The 24,450-nt window shown below is 43.3% G+C and overlaps 4 protein-coding genes across 5 annotated transcripts; 2 read left to right on the plus strand and 2 right to left on the minus strand.

Annotated features, from left to right (window-relative positions):
- The first annotated feature begins 4,850 nt into the window (after nucleotides 1-4,850).
- LOC9654322 (pentatricopeptide repeat-containing protein At1g08070, chloroplastic) lies at nucleotides 4,851-6,844 on the plus strand. The gene is made up of 2 exons (XM_002982994.2): nucleotides 4,851-5,155; nucleotides 5,206-6,844. The coding sequence occupies exons 1-2, from the start codon at nucleotides 5,040-5,042 to the stop codon at nucleotides 6,557-6,559; spliced, it is 1,470 nt and encodes a 489-aa protein (XP_002983040.2). The 5' UTR covers nucleotides 4,851-5,039; the 3' UTR covers nucleotides 6,560-6,844.
- Nucleotides 6,845-18,610: 11,766 nt separating this feature from the next.
- LOC9654151 (esterase C25G4.2) lies at nucleotides 18,611-19,836 on the minus strand. The gene is made up of 7 exons (XM_002983090.2): nucleotides 19,636-19,836; nucleotides 19,466-19,552; nucleotides 19,297-19,401; nucleotides 19,180-19,224; nucleotides 19,011-19,131; nucleotides 18,848-18,952; nucleotides 18,611-18,795 (listed from the first exon to the last, which is right to left on the minus strand). Exons 1-7 carry the CDS (start codon nucleotides 19,753-19,755, stop codon nucleotides 18,635-18,637), a joined length of 744 nt encoding a protein of 247 aa, XP_002983136.1. The 5' UTR covers nucleotides 19,756-19,836; the 3' UTR covers nucleotides 18,611-18,634.
- Nucleotides 19,837-20,006: 170 nt separating this feature from the next.
- Nucleotides 20,007-22,162, plus strand: LOC9654323 (protein ABHD11). Its single transcript, XM_002982995.2, has 13 exons — nucleotides 20,007-20,360; nucleotides 20,408-20,521; nucleotides 20,590-20,616; nucleotides 20,704-20,794; nucleotides 20,847-20,890; nucleotides 20,941-21,033; nucleotides 21,108-21,165; nucleotides 21,225-21,277; nucleotides 21,345-21,446; nucleotides 21,493-21,558; nucleotides 21,624-21,733; nucleotides 21,787-21,958; nucleotides 22,021-22,162. The coding sequence occupies exons 1-13, from the start codon at nucleotides 20,007-20,009 to the stop codon at nucleotides 22,084-22,086; spliced, it is 1,350 nt and encodes a 449-aa protein (XP_002983041.2). The 3' UTR covers nucleotides 22,087-22,162.
- LOC9654152 (zinc finger MYND domain-containing protein 15) lies at nucleotides 21,636-24,295 on the minus strand. Of its 2 annotated transcripts, XR_002993960.1 has the most exons (3): nucleotides 22,164-24,295; nucleotides 21,807-22,096; nucleotides 21,636-21,744 (listed from the first exon to the last, which is right to left on the minus strand). XR_002993960.1 is itself a non-coding variant. In XM_024688115.1 (2 exons), exon 1 carries the CDS (start codon nucleotides 24,058-24,060, stop codon nucleotides 22,180-22,182), a length of 1,881 nt encoding a protein of 626 aa, XP_024543883.1. In that variant the 5' UTR covers nucleotides 24,061-24,295; the 3' UTR covers nucleotides 21,643-22,096; nucleotides 22,164-22,179. The 2 variants fall into 2 exon arrangements, 1 of the variants encoding a protein (XP_024543883.1); XM_024688115.1 differs by having other exon boundaries at nucleotides 21,643-22,096.
- Nucleotides 24,296-24,450: the final 155 nt, after the last annotated feature.

Consider the following 24,450-nt stretch of genomic DNA (forward strand, 5'->3'; position numbering starts at 1 on the left):
TTCCTGAGAGGGAATATAATGGTATGGATGTCTATAGTTGCAGAAAGTTCCCAAGAAGGGCATCTTGTTGTGTTTGCAGCCATGCCCATGTATTGACCACCTTGATCTTCTATTGCAACTCCCAGGGAGTACCAGCTCAGTGGAGTACGATTGCGTGATTCCTATGTCTTGAAGGTATCGATATTGTTCGAGAACAGGTAGACATATTTCAAATATAGATATGTGGTCCCCTTTACATGTTGTTGTTTTCCCTCAAATTCACTTCTCAGATCAATTTCCTGTAGTAGTTTCTTGTCTGGATAAACAATGTTTCCTTTCTTCAATCAGCTTAATATATCTCCAAATGTTTCAAGGATGAAACTTGTTATGAAGGTAGGGAACGGGGTGGTTGGAGGGGGTATGGGGAGTGGGAGCCGGGTCAGAAGTGGACATAGAGTCTTCGCCAGTCAACTATTCCCAACGGGCAAGTCAACCAAGGAGGCCAGGTTAAGCAGCCAACGAATTTAGTTAGCAATCTCCTTGTTACAAACTTACTAATCTGTACCACAAAGGTAAGTGAGTTGTTGAAAGGTGTCAATGTCGCTGGATCACAGCCGGAAGAAGATGCATTTGCCATGAATTTTTCGAAAAGTGCCCAAAATTGCACAATTGATGCTTGTAAGTCCGAGTGGAAATTAACTATCCTGAGACCACTTAGCTTGACGATTTTCCACTTCCATTCTCTCTAGGATAGAAAAGGAAAAAAAAGAAAAGAGAGATTTTCTCTCCTCTTGTCTAGAACTAGGTACGCTAGAAGATCTCTCACTCATACAAGAAGGATATCACATCCTTCACATGGCTGGTATGACTTCCAGATCAACAGTCTACCCTCGTGACCTTCTACCTTCACCCTCACCTGCTTTCCAACTAGAGTACCATCCAGATGTGCCAACTTCAAGGTCACCTGGGTCTCCTCCATTAGAGCAGTGTACACGATCTCAGATTCAAACCCAGATGCAGTTCCACCTGCGATTATTCGATGTTAATCAGTGATTATAACTGAAACACATTTTTTATCTTACCCCCATGGAAGCCAAACTTTATGTCCCAATTATCCATCACTACATATCTGTCAACAGCATCATCTTCCAGTACAAAAAAAGGTTCATAATCGCCATAATGGATGTCGTTCTTCACAGAGGTGAAAAGCTCTTTGAAAGTATGCATCCACAATACACTTAAATTGGACTTATACTTTTTGTGCATTCTTTTTCAATAACAAGTTCTCCACTTTTGTATCCTGTGTCAATTCCTTGACCCACCAGTTCTAAAGGAACCTTCTTGCTTTTAATGGAAACTTTTATGTATTCCAATCTTGAATAAATCCATTCACATGTGGAGTTGTGCTACCTATTTTCCCCTTTCCTACTTTGGGGCATATAAGCCACTGACCATTGAGCAGGTTTGTAATAAGAAGATTGCTAACTAAATTCGCTGGCTGCTTAACCCGGCCTCCTTGGTTGACTTACCCGTTGGGAATAGTTGACCGGGGTGTCTGTTTGACTCTTGACCTAGCATGACGAAGACTCTGCTTCCGCTTCTGACCCTAGTCTGCACTTCTTTCAAGCCGAGCAACTCAAGACCCAAATGCGCCATACTCAGAACCAGGCTATGACTACGGCTCCCACTCCCCATACCCCCTCCAGCCACCCTGTTCCCTGCCTTCATCATTGCCTCAACATTTCATCCTTGAAACATTTGGAAATGCCACAAGATGTTGATTGAAGAAAGGAAACATTGTTTCTCCAGATGATATAAGAAGTGAATGTGAGGGAAAACAACAACATGTAAAGGGGACTACATATCTATATATAAAATATGGGTACGCTAGAAGATCTCTCACTTATACAAGGAAGACCTCACATCCTTCACATGGCTGATATGACTTCTAGATCAACGATCTACCCTCGTGACCTTCTACCTTCACCCTCACCTGCTTTCCAGCTAAAGTACCATCCAGATGCGCCAACTTCAAGGTCACCTGAGTCTCCTCCATTAGAGCAGTGTACACGATCTCAGATTCAAACCCGGATGCAGTTCCATCTGCGATTATTCAACGTTGATCAGTGATTATAACTGAAACACATTTTTTATCTTACCCCCATGGAAGCCAAGCTTTATGTCCCAATTATCCATTGCTGCATGTCTGTTGTCTTCAACAGCATCATCTTCCAGCCCAAAAAAAGGTTCATAATCGCCATAATGGATGTCGTTCTTCACAGAGGTGAAAAGCTCTTCAAGAGTCGGATAGCGCCAATTTGAATCCACTGAGAAGCCACTCCGCAATGCAATAGTCTTCACAATCGGCCTCAGTTGCTCCTCTTGCATGCCGCCACCATTTTGGACATTGGCAATAGCCACAAGTTCCTTGAGTTCCTTAAGCATCACTTCCTTGTGCTGGTTTGCACGAATTTTATACTTCTTGCACAATGCCTGGATCTGGTGATACCTCAAATCACCAGCTAAGACCAACTGCTTGTCTTCATCAGACAAGACCTTCTGCTTGTTCGAACTTCGAAATTTAATAACCGGGGCACTTCTTCCATCACCCTCAGGTTTCACCAGCACCATATAAGCGTCCTGCATCGGTTAGGAGTTCAGTGCCAAACATAATCAAGATATTGCACCTACCTGGTTTAAATCTGACTGCAGTCTGGAGAAGACAGCCCGATCCATGGGCTTCCTCGACTTTGCCAAGGCCACTTGGATCATATGGTTCGGCGTTATACTGTCGACGATGGTGAAGTTCTGGTTCCTAGGCACCCAATAGTAACTTGTGTCCTTCCTCCACTCGGGGTCCACCGACACTGCCAAACCAGAAAAATACTTGATCTGACGAGTTCGCAACACCACATCAGATCCATCTTCCACGGCTTTGAACGTTCCCCCCTGTGCAAGCCGTTCATGAGCATAACGTTCAAACAAATTCTCAGCAGCGACTTTCAATGCCGGTTCACCCTCAGCAGCCAAGACAAAGGTCTCAAACCCCTTGAGCTCCGTGTAAGCGGCCACCTGAGCAATGCTTTGTGAAACCCACTGGGAGACAGGCCTGATTGACTGAATAGAAAAAAAATTCGCACTTGGCCACATTGCGAACACCTTATATGAATATTGTCCCTTGTCACTAGTGCCTGTCAAGTCCTGCACCTGAAGCACCCCTTTCCCAACCATCTGCTGTATATTCTTTAATATCTTCTGATATCCGGTCTCCAGGGGGCCCAAGAAGTACCACCTGGGTATAGGACCAAATAGTAGATTTCTCACACGAAACTCCATTCGAGGGTCTGAGAACCTTTTCTCCTCCAGATACTCGTACCGGTAGAAAAGATTTTCTAGTTCCTCAAAGGACCAAGGCGGCATGAAAAACAGGTGGAAGCGGCTCGAGGTTATGTTCTTCCAGGCTTCCACCCAGTTTTTTGGTTTGGGAGATGCAAAGATATACGTAATTCGCCCATAGTGACCAACAAACCTCTGATCAGTCAGTAGGATCTCCCCTTGCAGCGACCTGTTAAACCCGTTAAGAATCTGGTATGTCCCGTCTGGATAGAAAGCATAATAATCCACAGTTTTCTTCTTAACGAGCTCCACCTGGACGGTCTTCCCTTCCTTCAGTAGATTAACGAGCACGTAAACCAGAAAATGGGACTTGCCTATGCCGGGGCTGCCGGAGACGTGTACCACGCTACCGTGATCTTGGGTAACCTGGGTAACCTTGCTCATCATCTTTGTGTAAAATGGTTTCCACACCTGCCGAACATAATAGAATTCGTTACGGAAGACCACTGGGCAGAAGTGGAACATGTCACCCGCTTCTAAAGACGTCGGAAGCTCGTAGTTAGACATGGTTGCGTCTGCGAAGAGAAAAAAAACTGCTCAAAGCCGGAAAATAAGATGTGAAAAAGAAAAAACCAGCTAAATGCACAGTAACAAAAGAAAAGAGCCATTACACACACAACGATCTCGTCATCATAAGTAAACGCAACACACAAAAGACGCAGGGACGCCAACTACAGATCAACCAGATCGACATAGCCAGCCACGGCTCGCAGCAAAAGAAAAACCGATAAGAAAAAATAAGGGGATAGAAACGCCATAGCAAACATGACACAACGACATAGCTAGCCACGACACAACATCTCGTCAGCAAAACACAAAAGACGCAGGGACGCCCAACTACAGATCCAAAATGACCAACTACAACCGGGAAGACAACACCAGAGTACATGAAAGCAAAGAGAAAGACATACAAAGTACCAGCAAACCTCACAAAATCGTGGCTAATACAAAAAAATCCAGCACTAACACGAGGCCACGAACAAATGCCTCAGCACAATTCTGGGGCATACAGTGAGAATGACGAAGAAGGAAATTTGGGGCAAGCGGAAACAGATTGCTTACCAGATCCGCCAGTTCCGTGGGGTACTGCAAGCGAATCAAATGTCTCAGATCCGCATAGCATGATACGGGAAAAGGCTTACCATTAGATTTAAGTAGGAGGAGCTTCTCCTCCCGCAGCTGCTGCTTCTCCTCCCGCAGCTGGTGCTTCTTCTTCCACAGATACTGCCTCTCTACCGGATCTTGCTCGCTCGCCAGTTGTTTCTCCACTCCCTCGATTTTAGCTTCCACAGCCTTGATGGAACGCTCAACCTCCTGCAAAGGTGCCATGAACTTCTACTGAAAGAACTAGCCCTATTGGAGGGTAACATCTGACGGCTGCCGTTGCGCCGGGCCACGTGGCAAGTTTAAGGGTGGTGATTAAATATTTCCAGCCATCCCATCGTTGTTGTGATTTGCCTTGGTGGTAGTAATAATCTAGTCATTTGCCACTAGTTTCTATGGTTGTCTAGTGTGTTGGCTGTAGCTAAGAGATGCATAGTGGGAAGGGCAGTCCAAGTAATGCTGTTTTTAATTTCTCCCCTGTGACAGCAGACGGCCTTGCATGCATCGCTTTCACCCGCCTATAGCAAACTCGACTTCCCGCCTTTGATTTTCCATGAGCGATGCCGCGATCCAGCGGCCAGAGCGTGTCAACCTCTTCGCGAGCCAGCTGCGGCGATGTGGATCCATCGCCGAGGCAACGCTACTGCACCAGCAGATCGGCAGCAGCGGGTTTGGAGTGGGTCGCAGCACGTTTCTGGGAAATCTCATCGTCCAGATGTATGGCAGGCTCGGCGATCTCGATCGCGCGCGGGACGCGTTTGATAGCATCCGCGACAAGAACATCTTCTCCTGGACGCTCCTCTTCACGGCATTCGCCCAGCTGGGGTATCTGGCAGAGGCGCGAGCGATCTTCGATGCAATGCCGGGCAAGGACGTGGTGGCCTGGACGGCGATGCTCGCCGCCTATTCCCAGCACGGCTTCGTCGACCATGCCAAGGATCTCTTCGACAGAATCCCCGGTCGACGAGACACTGCTGCCTGGAATGCGATGATCGCTGCCTATGACCAGAATTGCCTCTTTCGCGAGGCGATATCCACCTATCGATCGATGCTTCAGGAGGGATCGAGACCAAATCAAACAACGATCGTGAGCGTGCTCGATGCGTGCGCTGGAATTGGCGACCTCGATCAGGGCATCGCTGTTCATGACCTGTGTGTGATCGCGGGCGTGGACCGAGAATCCACCGTGGGAGCTGCGCTTGTCAATATGTACGGAAAGTGTGGCCAGCTAGTTCCAGCCAGGGCCATCTTGGACAAAATGTACGAAAGGGATCTTCTTGCCTTGACAGCAATGCTCACAGCATATGCCCATTCTGGGCATCCGCACGACGCACTAAAGCTCTTTGTTACGATGGATCTGGAAGGCATCCAGTCCGATCACGTGGCATTCGTTGGCGCCCTCCACGCGTGCACGAGCATATCAGCTGTTGCGACCGGGAAAATCATCCACGAAGGGCTGAGATTCACCGCTGCCGCTAATTCCCCCAGCGTTGCCAACTCTCTTGTGGCGTTCTACGGCAAATGCGGGTACCTGGAAGATGCCAGGGGCATATTTGATGGGATATCCCGCAAAAGCTGTCTGACATGGAATACCATGCTTGGGATATATTCCAATAACGGCTTCTTTCAGCTGACTTTGGAGCTTTACCTCGAGATGTCACTGGATGGAGTTTTACCGGATGAGATAACTTTTGTGATTTTGCTATCGGCGTGTAGCCACGGAGGGATGATTCGTGATGGATGTTACCACTTTGCGTCGATCAAGGAAGAATTTTGTCAAATCCCCGTGAAAGAGCACTACATGTGTGTGCTCGATCTCTTGTCTCGCTCGGGGCAGCTCCAAGAGGCGGAAGATTTCTTTCTAGGCAGCGACATTGAGGTGGTGAGATCGTCATTTCTGATGGATATGAAGAACACGGCCTCGTGCTGGACAACTTTGCTTAGTGCTTCCAAAGTTCACGGGGATTCCGAGCGAGGAAAGAGAGCTGGGCACAATGCAGTGCTACTGGATAGATTTGCAAGCCGTGATGCTTCTGGGGTTTATATGCTACTCTCGGATATATATAATGCCAGAAATTGATTGATCAAAGTTTCTCTCAGTTCCCTGATCGCCTTGGAAGCCATCAAGTTTCTCCACCATGGACACGACAAATGCATCCTCCATGGGCGCTTTCAAAAAAGTGGCTGTTGTCATCCTTGGCCAGGCCAGCAGAATCTAGTTGACATCTCCATAGAAGTATGAAATAATTCACAATATCACATATACAGTCACATATGCACCTCCCAAGTGGGTTTATAGAGCATGTATTGTGCAGAAGCAGAATTTCATCCTGTGTTCCTAAAGCAAATGGTCATTACTTTTGCATTTGGTGTTATCCAATAAACTATAATAAAAGAGTAATATTTAAAAGTATTTAAAAAATCAAATTTTCTAATTATGATAAATTTATATGAAAATATTTACTAAATAATAACAAAACTATCAATATAATACCACATTAAATTTTAAATATATTAAATTTTTATAAAAATTAAAAATTACATTTTCTTTTATTTTTGTTATGAATGCTTGGAATATGGAAAGGGAATATAGAAAATGTGCATATTAATTAACCCAAAAACCCTAGCTTATATACATGAGCAAGTGGTTTGGATTGAAACCAATTCGACAGCTATCAAAATCCCACTATACTAATATTAGTATATGGCATCGTAGCCGTACACTTAGCCCTCACCTCATCCCCTCCTCTCGGAATAATGGAAGATCATTAAATTTCTCTTGTAGATGGGTTGGGATCTAAAGGAACGTCAGGAGGAGGCATTGGCGGATTTGTAGGGGGTATTAACTCCTCCTGATCCCTTTGGATGATGCGTTTCAGCCGCTGCACATGCACAATCTCTGAAGAATCGGCCTGCTAAACGTCATGCCGAACCTTATAAACTTGTGGTCCAACTTGTTGCAACACATGATACGGTCATTTCCACTGCGCAAGAAGCCCCTTAGATAAACCACATACCGTAAGATGGGGAAAACAGACTAATACTAAGTCATTTATTTTATATTCCGCAGGTGGACGATGATGGGAGTTGTAGCGCCGTTGTTGTCCCACTTATATGCAGACTATGTGTTCGATAGACTCTGCTCGGACAAGTGGAAGAATGCTTGTCAAATATTGATCCCATGACCTAGCATCGGCAGCTCGTGGCAATCGCGAAGGTAAACCCAACTCTATTGGTAATATTGGATCATGACCATATTGTTTATATGGTGAAGCACTAATAAAACTCTACACCTTTGTGATATATGCATACCAAAGAGACGGCAAATAACCATCCCAATCCGAATGCTGAAAGTTCACATACTTCACAATCATCCCTTTGAATGTTTGAACGAGCCGTTCCACTAGACCGTTTGATTGTGGATGATAAACATTGGTGAAAGTGTGGCATATCCCCAACCGAGCCGTCAAAACATAAAATGCCTCAACCATAAATGCAGAACCATTATTTGAAAGAATTCGCTCTGGACAAGAATACTAGAACACCACTCTATTGAGAAGGAAGTATCCAACAGCAGTTGCAAAGGCGTTAGCAAGAGCACTAACTTCCACTTAACAAGTCAAGTAGTTAGAAGCAATAAGAACATACTCATTGCTAGCAATCGACCGTGGAAAAGGTCCCATAAGATCAAATGCCACAAACTCAAATGGACGGGAAACTGCAATTGACTCTAACTGTCCTTCCGTGGCACGAGGGGGAGTATTACGAGCTTAGCACCAAACGCAACTACGTATATACTAGATAATATCACGTCGCATCTCCGGCTAACAGAAAGACCTGCATAGTTTCTCGGTTATACGACGATGTCCCATATGCCCACCTAAAACAAAAGAATCATGGTAGGCATGGAGAAACCGTGGAATAAAGATAGAAGGCACTACCAGCCGTAAATGATCATCAGAATCTGTCCCCATAAAATAAAGAAGGCCGTCTTCAAGGCGATATTGAGAATGTAAATGCCGAAAAGGCAAGTCATCAGCAAGTGATACAAGATTTTTAAACCTATCTCGAAGCCTTCGAATTCACGGCTCAATCTATTAAGCCTCGCGAACCTCATCAAAAGAAAGTAGATCTTGCTCTACGCCTTGTGGATACTGAATGTCAAGGACAGCAACCACCAATGGCACAGAATCCTCGTCTAGAAAATCCACAGATGTTGGAACAATAGGCTTGTCAAAAACATGAGAAGACAGTGGAAAAGGAAGAGGAGCTTGAGAAAGGGCATCAGCATCAGCCATAAAACTCCCTGGGCGATGAACAACATCAAAGTCATATATCTAAAACTTCAAAGCCCACTGAGCAGTATAACCAACTAAGTTCTTCTGCTTCAATAATAAAGTAACAGTAATATGGTCACCTTCAAGTAACGTCCGAGAACCATGTAGATATGCATGAAGTTTCTTGAAACCCCAGACTGCTGCTAAACACTCTTTCTCCATCGTGGAGTAGTTCATCTCCGTTGGTTGTAATGTACGGCTTATGTTTGGAATGGGATGGCACTGACTAGGCACACTCAAGCTCTCTTGCATCAACACACCTCCAAGACCAAAGTCAGAAGCATCCACGCGCAAAATAAACGTTGAGTGTAGTTAGGATATGCCAAAACCAGAGGAGTCGTCAATAGCTCTTTGAGATCCATGAATGCCCGCTCACAATCCAGAGACCAGATGAAAGATGATGTTGATGACTTCAACAACACTTGCAATGGTGCAGTGTGATCGGAAAGATGATCCACAAAAGGACTGAGATACTGCACCTTACCCAAGAAGCACTGCACATCATTCACACACTTCGGAGTAGGGAACTTTAGAACAGCCACAAGTTTGTTAGGATCAACTTGCAAACCCTCACGAGAAATACAGTACCCAAGATAAGTTGTGTCCTTGGACCCAAACACGCACTTTGACCGCTTCAGCTTTAAACCAACATCGTGTAGCTGATCCAATAGTTTACAAACATCACGAATGTGCTCCTCCCACGTCCCCTTCAAGTGGATCAAGACATCATCAATGAAGTCAACAGTTACCTCTGGCATATTGCAAAGAACCTCGTCCATCATCCGTTAGAAAGTTGCTGGAGCATTGTTCAAACTAAACAGCATCACCAAGAACTCGTACAAACCAAATAGTGTACGAAAAGCAGTTTTAGGAATATCGTTTTCAGCTTTCAGTACTTGCCAATACCCAAAAGCAAGATTTAGCTTGGTGAACCAACAACTTCGCCCCAGATGATCCAAGAGATCAGCAGTGTGAGGAAGAGAGTACACATCTGGGATCGTCACTTCATTTAACGGATGATAGTCGATGCAGAAATGAATACTCCCATCAGGCTTCGTCACAAGATGAGGTTCACATGCCCAAGGACTCTGCAATTTCCAAATAACACCCTTCTCCAACATCTCCTTGACGTTTGCATGTAAAATCTTGATCTCCTTGGGTGACCAACGATGAACAGGAACCTTGATTGGACGAGCATCCCCAGTTGGAATCGGATGACGTGTGGCAATCTTAGCCCTAGACGATAGGTCAAATTCAAAGAGATTAAAATACTCCTTCATAAGCCGGTTAACCACTACAACACAAAGATCGTCGGAGGGATTGGAAAAGGAAAAAGTAGAACAAGATGGAAACACAAAAGGAAATAGTGGGGGAACAAAAGTAATGGAAGCAGAGGTAGAAGTAAAGGGACGAAGTGGTACGGAAGTGAGAGGAATGGATGAAATATAAAGAAGTATGAGACAAGGGGGAGAATCCTTAAAGTCACACTTGGCATGATTGTGCAACAACTAATCCATATTGTAAGCTCCTGAGTTTGGACTTCCCGGGAGGTCACCCAGCCCAGTACTATTCAAACCCAAGGACGCTTAACCCCAAATATCCCAAGACCCTTAACCGATTGGAAAAGGGGGTGCACTCTTGTTCATGGGCCTTTTCCCTCTATATTTGAACCTCTATGGATCGTCTCTCGAGTCATTCCCTTTGGTTGCTTACAATCCACCACGCTTCCCTGCAAGTTCACGCCCTCATGAACAGAAGCTAAGAGCCGCAGCTCTCCCGAGAGCCTCGCTCTCTTGACACCCTACCCCTCGGGTCGAGCCCAGCGGGAGCAAACTGGACCAGCCAGATGTTAATCAACATGTGGTGTGATTTCCTTAGCCAACCAACAGAGTCAAACCCGAGACCGCTCTGATACCAAATGTAAGCTCCTGAGTTTGGACTTCCCGGGAGGTCACCCAGCCCAGTACTATTCAAACCCAAGGACGCTTAACCCCAAATATCCCAAGACCCTTAACCGATTGGAAAAGGGGGTGCACTCTTGTTCATGGGCCCTTTCCCTCTATATTTGAACCCCTATGGATCGTCTCTCGAGTCATTCCCTTTGGTTGCTTACACATACCAAGAATGAGGTTAAAAGCTTGACTCGGCACCACCTGCAATGACTGCAACTCAAGCTCGAGATCACCCACACACACAACCAGGTCCGCCTCATACCGTGCATATGCATGTGTATGGTCGTTGCTATAAAGAATGAAACTAGTTCCACCGCACGACGCAAGTGTAGACAACAATGTGTGGCAACAGGTCAAGCAATAGAAGATAAACTCGAACCTATATCAACCAACACGAAGAGAATAATAGGAGACATTTTGTTATAAAAACGAGCTTGGAAAGTAAACATTGGATGAACCGGTGCTGAGTGAACCCCTTGATGATACTCCCGAAAGAAAAATGGAGGGGTCACTGACTTATTCATGCAAGGTCCCTCTATTACTCGCTCAGCTCCTCATTTCCCAGATGCATCTCGATGTCCAGACCTTCCACTGCAGCAGCACCAACGGGACGTTGCTGACGCCAAGGTCTCCACCTAGGAAATGGAGGTTGCCAATCCGGAAAATGCCGACAATGCTAATAAGTATAACCAACTTCATCACATGCCTAGCAGCGAACATCATGGCCACGACCATGTCCTCGCGCTTGTCCTTGGACTCGAACAGCAGCAGCATCAACCTCCATTGGAACAAGACCATCACCCATAGGAAGTGGAGCGGAAGGACATGCAACGAGAAGTGGAAGAGGTGATATCTCATAACGTTATGCCAAGTGAAAAGCATCGTCAAGGGTGGCAGGAGCAAGTGTATGCACAAGTTCAACAAAATCTTGACGAAGTGCTGGCCACAACATTCCTAGCTTGATCTGCTCCGACATATTTGGCTCCGCACGAAGCAAAAGACTTTGGAAATGAATGCCAAATTGCATCACCGACTCAGATGGCCTTTGGTGAAGACGATGCAATTGTTGGAAAGCATCATCACAATCATCGGCATGTCCAAAGGCGCATTAGAAGACGTCTGGGAGAACACTCCAATCCCTACGAGTGGCTGCGCTTAAACCATTGTATCACTGCAACGTCATCCCTTGGAGACACGTGGGAAACTCACACAAACATCAAGCATCATCCCAAGAATGATATGTGGCAATCACTATGAAGTGATTGAATCAATGGTACACATCATCCCTAGGATTCCCGCGAAAGAACTCCGGCCGAACGCGAGGATTGGCATCAAGAGTAGGAGTTGTACCACGTGCCATGAACGCTGCCATCAACTGAGTTTGGTTGTTCAATTGCAAGCACATAGCATCAAGCAATTGTACCAACTGCTGTTCCAAAGTCAAAGGAGGAGATTGTTGATCTGTCATGAAAATAAATGAAAAAGAAAGAGAAAAAGAAGAGAAATGACAAAAAGCTAGAAGGAAATGGTAGATCTAGACAACACAAAAAGCTAGATCTAGACCAAAACCCTGAAAGGAAAGAACAAAAGAAAAGAAATGGAAAAAATTAGATCTAAACCAAAATCCCAAATCTAAGCACTTCTTAAGGACAATCAAAGGTGCTTCTCATCTCCACCAATGTGAGTGCTTAGAATATAGAAAGGGAATATAGAAAATGTGGATATTAATTAGCTCAAAAGCCCTAACTTATATACAGGAGCGAGTGGTCTAGATTGAAACGAATCTGACGGCTACCAAAATCCCACTACACTAATATTAGTATACGGCATCGTAGCTGTATACTTGGCCCTCACACTGTAAGTGTTACATATTTAATTTATGACATATAAAAAACAGAGAAAAAATCTATTTCTTTCTATGGAGACAATTCCACACAAACATATTTTCTTGAAATTACAGAAAACTTCAAAATTATAACCTTCCTTTTGAGAATAAAAAGAACACATATATATTTTTTAATTATACATTAAATAATACTTTAAGGATCTTATAATTATGAAAGATACTTCTATATATACAATTTATAAAATATTTATTTTATATAAATTTGTTTTGCTATTATAAAATAATATTTTTATAAAAAACTAAACTTTCTTCAAAAGGTATCTAGGATAAATTATATTAATTAGCTATCTTATGGCTAACGGTAAATGTTATAAGAATAAAGCTCAATAATGAATCTAATTACTTTTTGAAGAAAAATGATAATTTCGAATTTTAATATATTTTTAATTATCAAGTAAATAATAAGTTATGTATATAATTATTTGGTTCTAAATAAGCTTACTTATGTTTTATCCACATATTATGATGGCACAAATAGAAAGCATATAAAACAAATATATAAATAACTTCAATCATTTTTTATCTCAATTATTAAAAAGCATCAGAAGATCAACATTTAATTTTTTTTCAAAAAAAAATATTTTAAAATATTTTAATATGTGAGTGCATGGAATATGGGAAGGAAATACAAAAAATGTGCATATCAATTAGCCCAAAAACCATAACTTATATACAAGAGCGAGTGGTTCGGATTGAAACCAATTTGATTACTACCAAAATCCCACTACATTAATATTAGTATATAACATCATGGCCGTACACTTGGACCTCATATCATCCCATCCTCTCAGAATAATGGAAGACTATTAGGCTTCTCTTGTAGATGGGCTAGGATCTAGAGGAACGTTAGGAGGAGGCATTGGCAGATTTGTAGGTGGTATTAGCTGTTTTTGATCCTTTTGTATAAAGCGTTTCAGCTGGTGCATATGCATTTTTTTTGGAGGATTGGTCTGTTGGATGTCATACTGAACCTCATAAACTTGTGGTCTAACTTGCCACAACACCTGAGACGGTCATTTCCATTGAGCAAGGAGCCCCTTAGATAAACCACGTACTGTAAGATAGGGAAAGTAGACTAATACTAAGTCATTTATTTTATATTCTATAGGTGGACGATGATGGGAGTTGTAGCATCGTTGTTGTCCCACTTATACGCGGCCTAAGTGTTCGGCAGACTCTACTCGGACAAGTGGAAGAATGCTCGTCAAATACTGATCCCACGACCTAACATCGGCAGCTCGTGGCAATCGCGAAGGTAAACCCAACTCCGTTGGTAATATTGGATCATGACCATATAGGTGTTTATATGGTGAAACACCAATAAAACTCTACACCTTTGTGATATATGCATACCGAAGAGATAGCAAATAACCATCCCAATTTGAATGCTAAAAGTATATGTACTTCATGATCATCCCTTTGAACGTCCGAATGAATCATTCTACCAAATTGTTTGATTGTGGATGATAAACACTTATGAAAGTGTGGCATATCCCCAACTGAGATGTGAAAATATAAAATGCCTCAGTTATAAATACAATATCAGTATCCAAAAGAATCCACTCTAGACAAGAGTGTTAGAACACCACTTAATTGAGGAGGAAGTATCCAACAGCAGTTGTAGAAGCGCTAGCAAGAGCACTAACTTCCACCCAACGAGTCAAGTAGTCAGAAGCAATAATAACATACTCATTGCCAGTAGTCGATTGTGGAAAAGGTCCAATAAGATCAAACGCCAAAAACTCAAATGGACGGGAAACTGCAATTGACTTCAACCGTCCTTCCGCGGCACCAGGAGGAGTATTACGAGCTTAGCACCAAACGCAGCTACGCACATACTAGATAATATCACGTTGCATCTCCGGCCAACAAAAAGACCTGCACAGTTTCTCGGTTACACGACGATGTCTCATATGCCCACCTAAAACAAAAGAATCATGGTAGGCATAGAGAAACCGTGGAATAAAGACAGAAGGCACCACCAGCCATAAATGATCATCATAATCCATCCCTACAAATAAAGAAGGCCGTCTTCAAGGCGATATTGAGAATGTAAATGCCAAAAAGGCAAGTCATCAGCAAGTGATATAGGATTTTCAAACCTATTTTGAAGCTTTCGAATCCACAACTCAATTTTTTGAGCCTCGCAAACTTTATCAAGAGAAGGTAGATCTTGCTCTGTGCCTTGTGGACACTAAACGTTAAGTACAACAACCACCGACAGCACAAAATCCTTGTTTAAAAAATCCATAGATGTTGGAACAACAGGCTTGTAAAAAACATGAGAAGAAAGTGGAAAAGGAAGAGGAGCTTGAGAAAGGGCATCAGCATCAGCCATAAAACTCTCTAGGCGATGAATAACATCAAAGTCATATATCTAAAACTTCAAAGCCCACCAAGCAGTATAACCAACTAAGTTCTTCCACTTTAATAATGAAGTAATGGCAACATGATCACTTTTTAGTAACATCTGAGAATCATATAGATATGCATGAAGTGTTTCAAAATCCCAAACTATTGTTAAACACTCATTCTCTGTTGTGGAGTAGTTCACCTCTACTAGTTATAATGTACGGCTTATATATGCAATGGGATGGTATTAAGTAAACACACTTGGGCTCTCTTGTATCAACACACCTCCAAGACTAATATTAAAAGCATCCACGTGCAAAATAAAAGGTTGAGTGTAGTCAGGATATGCCAACACCAGAGGAGTTGTCAATATCTCTTTGAGATCCATGAACGCCCACTCATAATCTAGAGATCAGATGAAAGATGACATTGATGACTTCAGCAACACTTGCAACGGTGCAATGTGATCAGAAAGATAATCCACAAAATGGCCGAGATACTACACCTTGCCCAGGAAGTGCTACACATCATTCACACACTTCGGAGTAGGGAACGTTAAAATAGCTACAAGTTTGTCAAAATCAACTTGCAAATCCTCACGAAAAATACAATACCCAAGATAAATTGTGTCCTTGGACCCAAACAAACATTTTGATCGCTTCAGCTTTAAATCAATGTCCCATAGCCAATCCATCAATGAAGTTAATAGTTACCTCTAGCATATCATAAAGAACCTCATCCACCATTTGCTAGAAAGTTGCTAGAGCATTGTTCAAACCAAACAACATCACCAAAAACTCGTATAAACCAAATTGTGTATGAAAAACAGTTTTATGAATATTTTCTTCAGCCATCGATACTTGCCAATACCCAGAAGCAAAATTTAGCTTAGACAATTTAAGAGATTAGCAGTGTGAGGAAGAGGGTACATATCTGGGATCGTCACTTCGTTTAATGGACGATAGTTGATGCAAAGACGAATACTCCCATCAGACTTTGTCACAAGATGAAATTCAGATGCCCAAGGACTTTGTGACTTCTGAATAACACCCTTCTTCAACATTTCCTTGACTTTTGCATATAAAATCTTGATCTCTTTGGGTGACTGGCGACAAATAGAAACCTTGATTGGATAAGCATCCCCGTTAAAATCGAATGACGTGTGGCAATCTTGGCCCCAGATGATAGGTCAAATTTAAAGAGATCAGAATACTCTTTCATGAGCTGGTCAACCGCTACAACACAAAGACTATCAGAGGGATTGGAAAAAAGAAGAGCAGAACAAAACAGAAACATAGAAGGAAGTAGTGGGGGGGACAAAAGTAATGGAAGCAGAGGTAGAAGCAAAAAGATGAAGAGATATGAAAGTGAAAGGAATGGATGAAATATAAAGAAGTATGAGACAAAAAGGAGAAGCCTCAAAGTCATATTTGGCATGATTGCATTGCAACTAATCCATATTAAAGATAAGGTCAAAAGCTTGATTCGGCACCATTCGTAATGATTGCAACCCAAGCTCAAAATCACCCACACGCACAACTAAGTCTACCTCATCCCGTGTATATGCATATGTATGGTTGTTGCCATAAAGAATGAAAACTAGCTCCACTGCATGATGCAAATGTAAACGGCAATATGTGGCAATAGGTCAAACAATAGAAGATAAACTCAAACTTTTATCAACCAAGATGAAGAGAAGAATAAGAGACTACTTATTATAAAAACAAGCTTGGAAAGTAAACACTGAATGAATTAATGCTGAGTGAACCCCTTGATGATACTTTTGAAAGAAAGATGGAGGCGTCACTGACTTATTCACGCAAGATCCTTTCATTACTCGCATGACTCCTTGTTTCCTAGATGCATCTCGATGTCAAGACCTTCCACTACAGCAGCACCATTGTTGATGCCAAGGTCTCCACCTAGGAAATGGTGGCCGCCAATTTAGAAAATGCTGATAACACCAATAAGTGTGACTAACTTTATCACACACCCAACAATAAACATCATGGCCATAACTACGTCCTCGCCTTTGTCCTAGAACTCGAGCAATAATAGCATCAATCTCCATTGGAACAGGACCATCACCCACAAGAAGTGGAATTAAAGGACATGCAGCGAGAAATGGAATAAGTGACGTCTTATAATGTTGTGCTAAGTAAAGCATCATCAAGGGTGGCTGAAACAAGTGTATGTACAAGTTTAATAAGACTTTGATAAAGTGTTGGCCACAACATTCCTACCTTGATCCACTCTTACATATTTAGCTCTACATGAAGCAAGAGGCTTCGGAAACAAACACCAAATTGCATCACCAACTCAAATGGCCCTTGACGAAGACGATGTAATTGTTGAAAGGCATTATCATAATCGTCAGTATGTCCGAATGCACGTTTGAAGACGTCCAAGAGAACACTTTAATCCCCACGAGTGACTATGCTCAAACCATTGTATCAGACATGAATAAAAAGCTAGAAGGAAAGGGAGATTTAGACAATGCAAAAGCTAGATCTAAACCAAAATCTTGAAAGGAAAGAACAAAAGAAAGAAAATGGAAAAAGTTAGATCTAGACAATGCAAAAGCTAAATTTAAACCAAAATCCCAAATTTAAACACTCATTAAGGACAATCAAAAGTGCCCTTCATTTTCACAAATATGAGTGTATGGAATATGGAAAGTAAATACAGAAAATATGCATATCAATTAACCCAAAAACCTTAGTTTATATATAAGAGTGAGTGGTCCGAATTAAAACCAATCTGATAGTTATCAAAATCCCACTACGCTAATATTAATATATAGCATTATAACTGTACACTTAAACCTCACAAATAGAATTTCTACTTTATATAATATTTTTTTTAGTTAAACATAATATAAAACTAAATCAAATGAGGTTATATATTTACAAATTGAATACTATTAATGTTTTAATATTTTTATGCATCCAAGAGGCATTTGAAATTTAATACTTTAAAATTCTTTTTCCCCATAAAATTTTGGCATTTTAAATTGTTCAAATAACACTTTGATGCTTTCTTTTTTATCTTGTTTGCATTTACAAGCAATATATGGAGAACCTTTTATATGTCAAATTTGCAAAGCTATTTTATTTAGAGTTAATGAAGTAAATCTCCTAAGTTCCTTTTCTTTGTATTTTTTATTTCTTATTTATAGTGTGTTTTCTTGATCTGGATTGCAAATACAATATCATTATCAAGTGTTGTATGGTTATATAATTCTGATTGTAAACATGTATTGAAATTTAGTTTTGTATAGTCTTGAGTAGAGAAATACTTGGCTTTATATGCATTCAAGGAACTGCATTGCAATCACTAACAGGTTTGTTTCAATCATCTCACTATAAGCAAATGATACAAAAGAACTTCTATATGTTTAGAGAACATTTCATGATGCTATTAAACCCTCTTTATGTGAGGAAAATCTTGGTGAACCTAAAACAAGAAGGCAACCTAGATCTCATTGAAGCCAGGTGATACTAGAGCTTCAGTTTATTTGCTATCTTGTAGTCATGGGTCACTTTGTGATGGAGCAAAAATTGGATGGAGTTATTATTTTTAACTCCAGGCAAATTTGTTTATTAAGCTTAGAAGTTCCATACAAAGATGAAGTAGAGGAACACCAGTATACAAAATGCAGTTGCCACTATGAGCAAGGATGATTTACTGTGTTCTTTAATCTCAATCATAACGTTTTCCTTAATAATATCTTGTAGAAACTCAACAAGGCTTACAGTGGAGGCATTGTCTGATAGAGCTGATGTTAAAATTAAAAGAAACAAGCTTATATATTTAATTACCGAGTGGAGGCAAGCAATGGCCATAAGGATGAACTATAATAACTGGTTTCACAAACTTTTTTGCCAGATCTTCTCCACTTGACTTAAATATGGTATCTAGCTCGCCTTGAAATTAAGTGATGGATTAACCAAGAACAAATGCATATGAATGTAGATTTCTTACCAATCAAATGAAAAGATGGACAATGTATGGGGTGATCATATACTTTACATAGTGGCTGGCATCGAATAATTCCTCCAGATATTATAATTACAAATTTTAGCTCGGTCGGAAGGATAGATTTCTGCAACAAAATATTAAAATGATTTCTCCATGATATGCGCATACAAACCTTGGTTTGTTGCATTCCAGCCAACGCCCCAGCAACAATACCTCCCTAGACAATTTATAAGAAAACTGTAAGAAAACACTTAATATTCTTAACAATAAAAGGAAATTTAGAGCTTGCCAAGGACATTCCCAGTAATCCATCAAAAGGACCGCATTTTTTCATGTATCGAGAGATGCATGAAATGCCTTGTTCGAATGACTTATAATCTACAATGGTCATTTCCTGGGATCACACAAAGAAACATTAGAAGGAAAGAGGAAAGCTAAAGGAACAATTTATAAAACACCTTGTTGCCTCTAAACCACTCGAGATATGGTGGCGCAAAGTTTCTCTTTTCGCCATCGATCACTGGAAAAGGAGCATCCAGGAAACTCTGGAAAAACGGAGCTTTCAAGAGATTTGAAGCAAAGTACTACAGAAGAAATGAAACAAAGCAAAAGGAGAGAAAGCTCTTGCCAGATCGAGAAGATTTAGCACCGAATCGTCCCATTTGACAGCGCTCAATTGAGCTTGGAGCTGGCGAGAATTGTCACCATGGCCGTGGAGGCAAAGCACACGAAGGCGTCGCAGCTCCATGACTTCGTTCCTCTACAAAGCTCTACAGAGAAAGAACACGCAGCGCTTGCAAGTGTTCTTATTTCAAGGATTTCAATGTCTTGGCAGATGGTCCTTATCGTGCCCATACCCTGCCCACGACATTTTCATGTGATCCACCAACATTTGTAACAATGTGTGGTTCTAAGAACACACAAAGTACGAGTGCTTTTTGACTACTTGGAACATCCTGATGTTCCTGCAATAAAACCTCTTTACATATTGTGCATAATATGCAGAGCATAAATCAGAGAATTGTGCTTTGGTCGGTCCTGGGTTCGAAACGCGTTGAACCGTTTTGTCAACACCAAACTTCGTGTGGTGGGGACAAAGCATGGAGCGCATCGCCACTTGTTTCCGAGGGGGCATGCAGCAACAGTCTGAAGCTGCAGGAAACAGGTGCGGGTGCGGGTGCTGATACAGGTCCAGGTCCAGGTTCAGGTTCAGGAGCGGATGCAGAACCAGAGCACCCCCTACATTTTCTGAGGATGGACACTATGATGGCCATGTTTGGAGGGACTCTTCCGCAAGAATTTCAGCGGCCATTGGGTCCAAGATCTTCAGTGCTAGGTTGTTCTCACAGCAAGGTAACTTTTCTTCCACATTGTTTTCTTTTCTCGATCACTCCCTACAGGCAAAGATTTTGCAATCTAGCACGTTGCGGACGAGGGTATGTTATCGGATCCAGATGACGATTGCCACTCAAGATGAAGTTATTCTTTCCAGGCCAAAGATTAGCCCAATTCTGGTAAAAGACATTCGGAAAGGTTTTTAACTTTGTTTTTCCTTGGCACGTGATTAAATGTGGGATTGCAGGCCTATGATCTGGTGCAAGGCCCTTTGGTAAGCGAGGATAATTTTCGTTCAGTGGTTTTTACACGAGAATTTGCTTTCTTTTTCTTTTTTTGTTTTACATCTATCGCATTTCAGGTCCGGTGGAGTGAAGCTAGAGACAAAGCTACACCCGAGCCTCCGACTGCGGTATTCCTCCATGGAATTCTCGGCTGCAGGAAAAACTGGGGTATAACATTTTATCACCTTTGCGAAACAAAATTTGTAATTTTCCTTTTCAGCCTCCTTTGCAAGAAGACTGGCCAAAGAATTTCCGGCATGGCAGGTAAAAGAAAAACTAAAATAAAAAATAAAAAACAAGCTTTTCTTTGCCAGTTTTTGCTCGTAGATTTACGTTGCCATGGGGATTCATCGCTTATGCCAGGCTCTCACACTGTTTCGTCCTCTGCCCTTGACGTACTTAAGCTTGTAAGTTTCTACTTATGTTCCTCTTGTTAATGTTCTATGGAGCTTCTCAGAAAACAAAATTTTGTTTGTAACAGCTAGGGAAGTTACGACTGACTCCACGAATCTTGGTAGGACACAGTTTTGGAGGAAAAGGTTGACACTCTGTCGTTTAAGTTTCAACCAGAATGGTGACACCATTTTCTCCTGTGCAGTTGTTTTGAGCATGATCGATCAAGCTGCCAAACCTTTGGCTCGTCCAGTCCAAGTAATGCTGTTCTTAGTTTTTTGTTCTTGCTTTTGTTTTAAGTTCTTTCTCCTTTTCCTTTTTCCAGGCATGGATCCTGGATGCAACACCGGGAGAAATACGAGCAGGCGGAGGTGGTGAAGATCATCCAGCGGAACTCATTGAAGCCTTGCGAAGATTGCCTGCTCAGGTACGCTTAAAATCAGAGCCACTTACAAGCAAAGTTTACGTTCCAGGTACCTTCGCGACGAGTTGTGTTGAACTCCTTGACAGACTTTGGCTTCTCAGAGGAAATCGCGAAGGTTAGATAGTACTCAGTCATAAGTTCTAACAATTTCTGAAAGCTTCTTTTGTTTATTTTTAACAGTGGATGACAACAAACCTCAAACCAGCTCGAGATAGCTCGGATTTATTCTGGACATTCGATTTAAATGGCATTTCCGACATGTACAGATCATACGAGGATACAAACTTGTGGTACGCTTTCACTGCAAAAAAGCAGCAAATCTGTTCACAAACGTATGTCACAGGAACCTGGTAGACAACGTACCAGAGGGAGTCCATCTCAATTTCTTGCGAGCCGAGCGCAGCTTGCATCGCTGGGCTCACGAAGACATCCAAAGAATCGACGACGCCGAGGCTTCCGCTTCAAACGAAGGCGCTGGTGTCGATCTTCACGTTCTTGAAGACTCGGGTCACTGGGTAAGTCTGAAAACTTTCACAATCTCCAAACCTTTCACTCGCTCTGTTACATACTCTGACAGGTTCACGCAGACAATCCAGATGGACTATTTAGAACTCTCACTCCTTCATTCAACACGATTCAATGAGGCCTTTTCCCTGCGAAACATCACATTTTTTTGTTACTATCGGTCGATACATACGAACGAGATCATTTTCGGCTTACCAGAGAGGTGGTGATACTAAACGTTGATGCCGAGAATGAATCCATTGCTGTACCAAGGGACGTTGATGGACGGCATTTGGTGCCTCACGGGAGAACGAAACGGATTCGGAGTGAGCGGGTAACTGATGTGAAGACCAGCTGCTCGTAGAACCTGCTTTGCGTTGAGGCAGCACGTCTCTGCATAGTCCGTGAAGAATCCTGGAACTCCCAGCGCCTTGATGACCTCTAGAGCTCCAGTCCAGTTACCATCGCTCTCGAGAGACGAGTTTAATCCCACCACCAGGTGTGGCGGCGGCAAGGAATCAGCGTGCTCCTGGTAGAAGCCTTGCACGTACGTTACTTTGACGCTTTCTTCCAGCACCTCGGTCATCCCGGAAAGCGAGCCTGGAACTTCCGGCCCGACCATGATAATGTGAAGGCTGCCGGCTCCACTCAAAAGATGGGAGATCTCTGTAAAAGCCGGCATCCAGTCGAGCTCGGGCTCCGGACCGATGTAGTGAAGAACAACCTCCTTGTTCTTGGCGAGGAGGTTCTTCGTGAAGGGACTCAAAGCTGTGACAATGTGGTAGACCGTGAGTGGATGCGAGAGCAGTGCTGCCACCGGACTCTCGGCAGGAAGGCCTCGCAAGTCGTAGTAGTCGGCCCAGTTTGATAGCACCACCATTCCAGCCGAGCCGTAATGCTTGACAGGCTCGTCAACCGGGTGTTGCGAATCCTCGAGTCCCCAAGCTCCAGTCTCGCCACCCTCCGGTGGAAGCAAACCAAACGGGCAGTTCTTGAAGCACCCACACATCCTCCTCCACATCCCCTTGCCGTGAAGCCCCAGAAGCTCGAGCCAGCGGCAGGAGTGATCGATGAAGCACGGGAATGCAAAGCCTTTGAACTCGAGCTCCTCCTCGAGATCCATCATGGCCTTGTAAACCTCGCAGTTCCCCTTGTGTGATTCCTTCCAGTGCCGCTTCTGGCAGCCATGGCTGCAGTAGACCACGGCCTTACAGCGGCTGCACCGAGGAGCCTTCTCGGCCGAGACCTCCTTCTCGCAAACGATGCACTGGCGAGGCAATGCCAGCAGCACGTCCATCATCTCGGGCGAGAAGTCGCTCACTTCCGCCAGCTTTGGAAGGCTGCCACCTTGTTGATCGTTTTGCTGCTGCTGTTCTTCCTTTGGCGGAAACGAAACTCTCACGCAAGTGATATCCCACTCCTTTCGATCCTCGGCTGGCCACTGGATATCGATGAACTGCATCACGCTTTCGATACTCCGCTGTGGCTTCTCCACCACCTGGATCGCCGGGACCATCTGCGCTAGAGCTCTCATGCAAGCGTACAGCCACCTTAGCTCCTCCAGCGATGGATTCCGAAAGCCAAGGCTTTCTTCTCGAGCACCACCTCCAGCTCGAGAAGAAACCACGTCGATGAGTGGAAACGCTTTCTCGCCAGCGATTTCTAGACCCAGCTGCTTGATGATCTTCCTGTTGGGCAGAGAGATCTCGGCCTCGGGTCCAAATGTCACTCGCAGGAATCCCCTCTTTGGAATGGACTTTGGATCCGGGAAGCCTCGAATTCCCGCTATGGCCGCCACCGCATCCTCCTCACTGCGGTAGAGATTGAGGCTTGGATCACCGAAGCTCGTGAACTGGACGCAGTAGAAGGGCGGGCGAGAATCCGGCCAGTCGGTGTCCTTGCCGATGCGCAGGCCAAAGATCTCTTGCGCCCTGAGCTTCTTCCAGGGATTACACCTGTGCAGCGCTGCCGCTGCCCGGAACACCGATTTGAGGAATGCGGTGCCCAGCCCCTCGATCCTGACCAGGCTGCCGCCATAGCCGCGGCCCAGCCCTGGCCCGACGCCGAAATGCTGCTGGAAGGCGTCGAAGAGCTCCCGGAGGTGCGCGTCCATGGCCAGATCTCGCCGAGCTCCCTCCAGGAGCCGCGAAATCCCAGATCGCGCCTAGATCGCGCAGAGAACGCACCTGATTTCGCGAAATTTGGGCCGATCCGTGGAAATGCTCGCCGGAGGATCAAATGTGGGCTGTGCCCTCGCCCGGATCCAGCGCGACTCACCTGGAAGGATATTCCAGAGATCCCAAAAAATGGAAAAGATTTTTCTAGTGAAGTAAAAATCGTTCATGTTAATGTTAGGGGGGTGAAACGTTCGTACTGTCGGTTGTGAGGGGAGCCTGGGAATCCTGCAATATAGACGACCAAACTTAATGAAGAATATGCGAATCGTTTAAGAGATATGAAAGATTATAAGTTTTTGTCTTTAACCTTGTCTAGAAGATTATTA

The sequence above is a fragment of the Selaginella moellendorffii genome, unplaced genomic scaffold (genome assembly GCF_000143415.4).
Source record: "Selaginella moellendorffii unplaced genomic scaffold, v1.0 SELMOscaffold_56, whole genome shotgun sequence".
Lineage (NCBI taxonomy): Eukaryota > Viridiplantae > Streptophyta > Lycopodiopsida > Selaginellales > Selaginellaceae > Selaginella > Selaginella moellendorffii.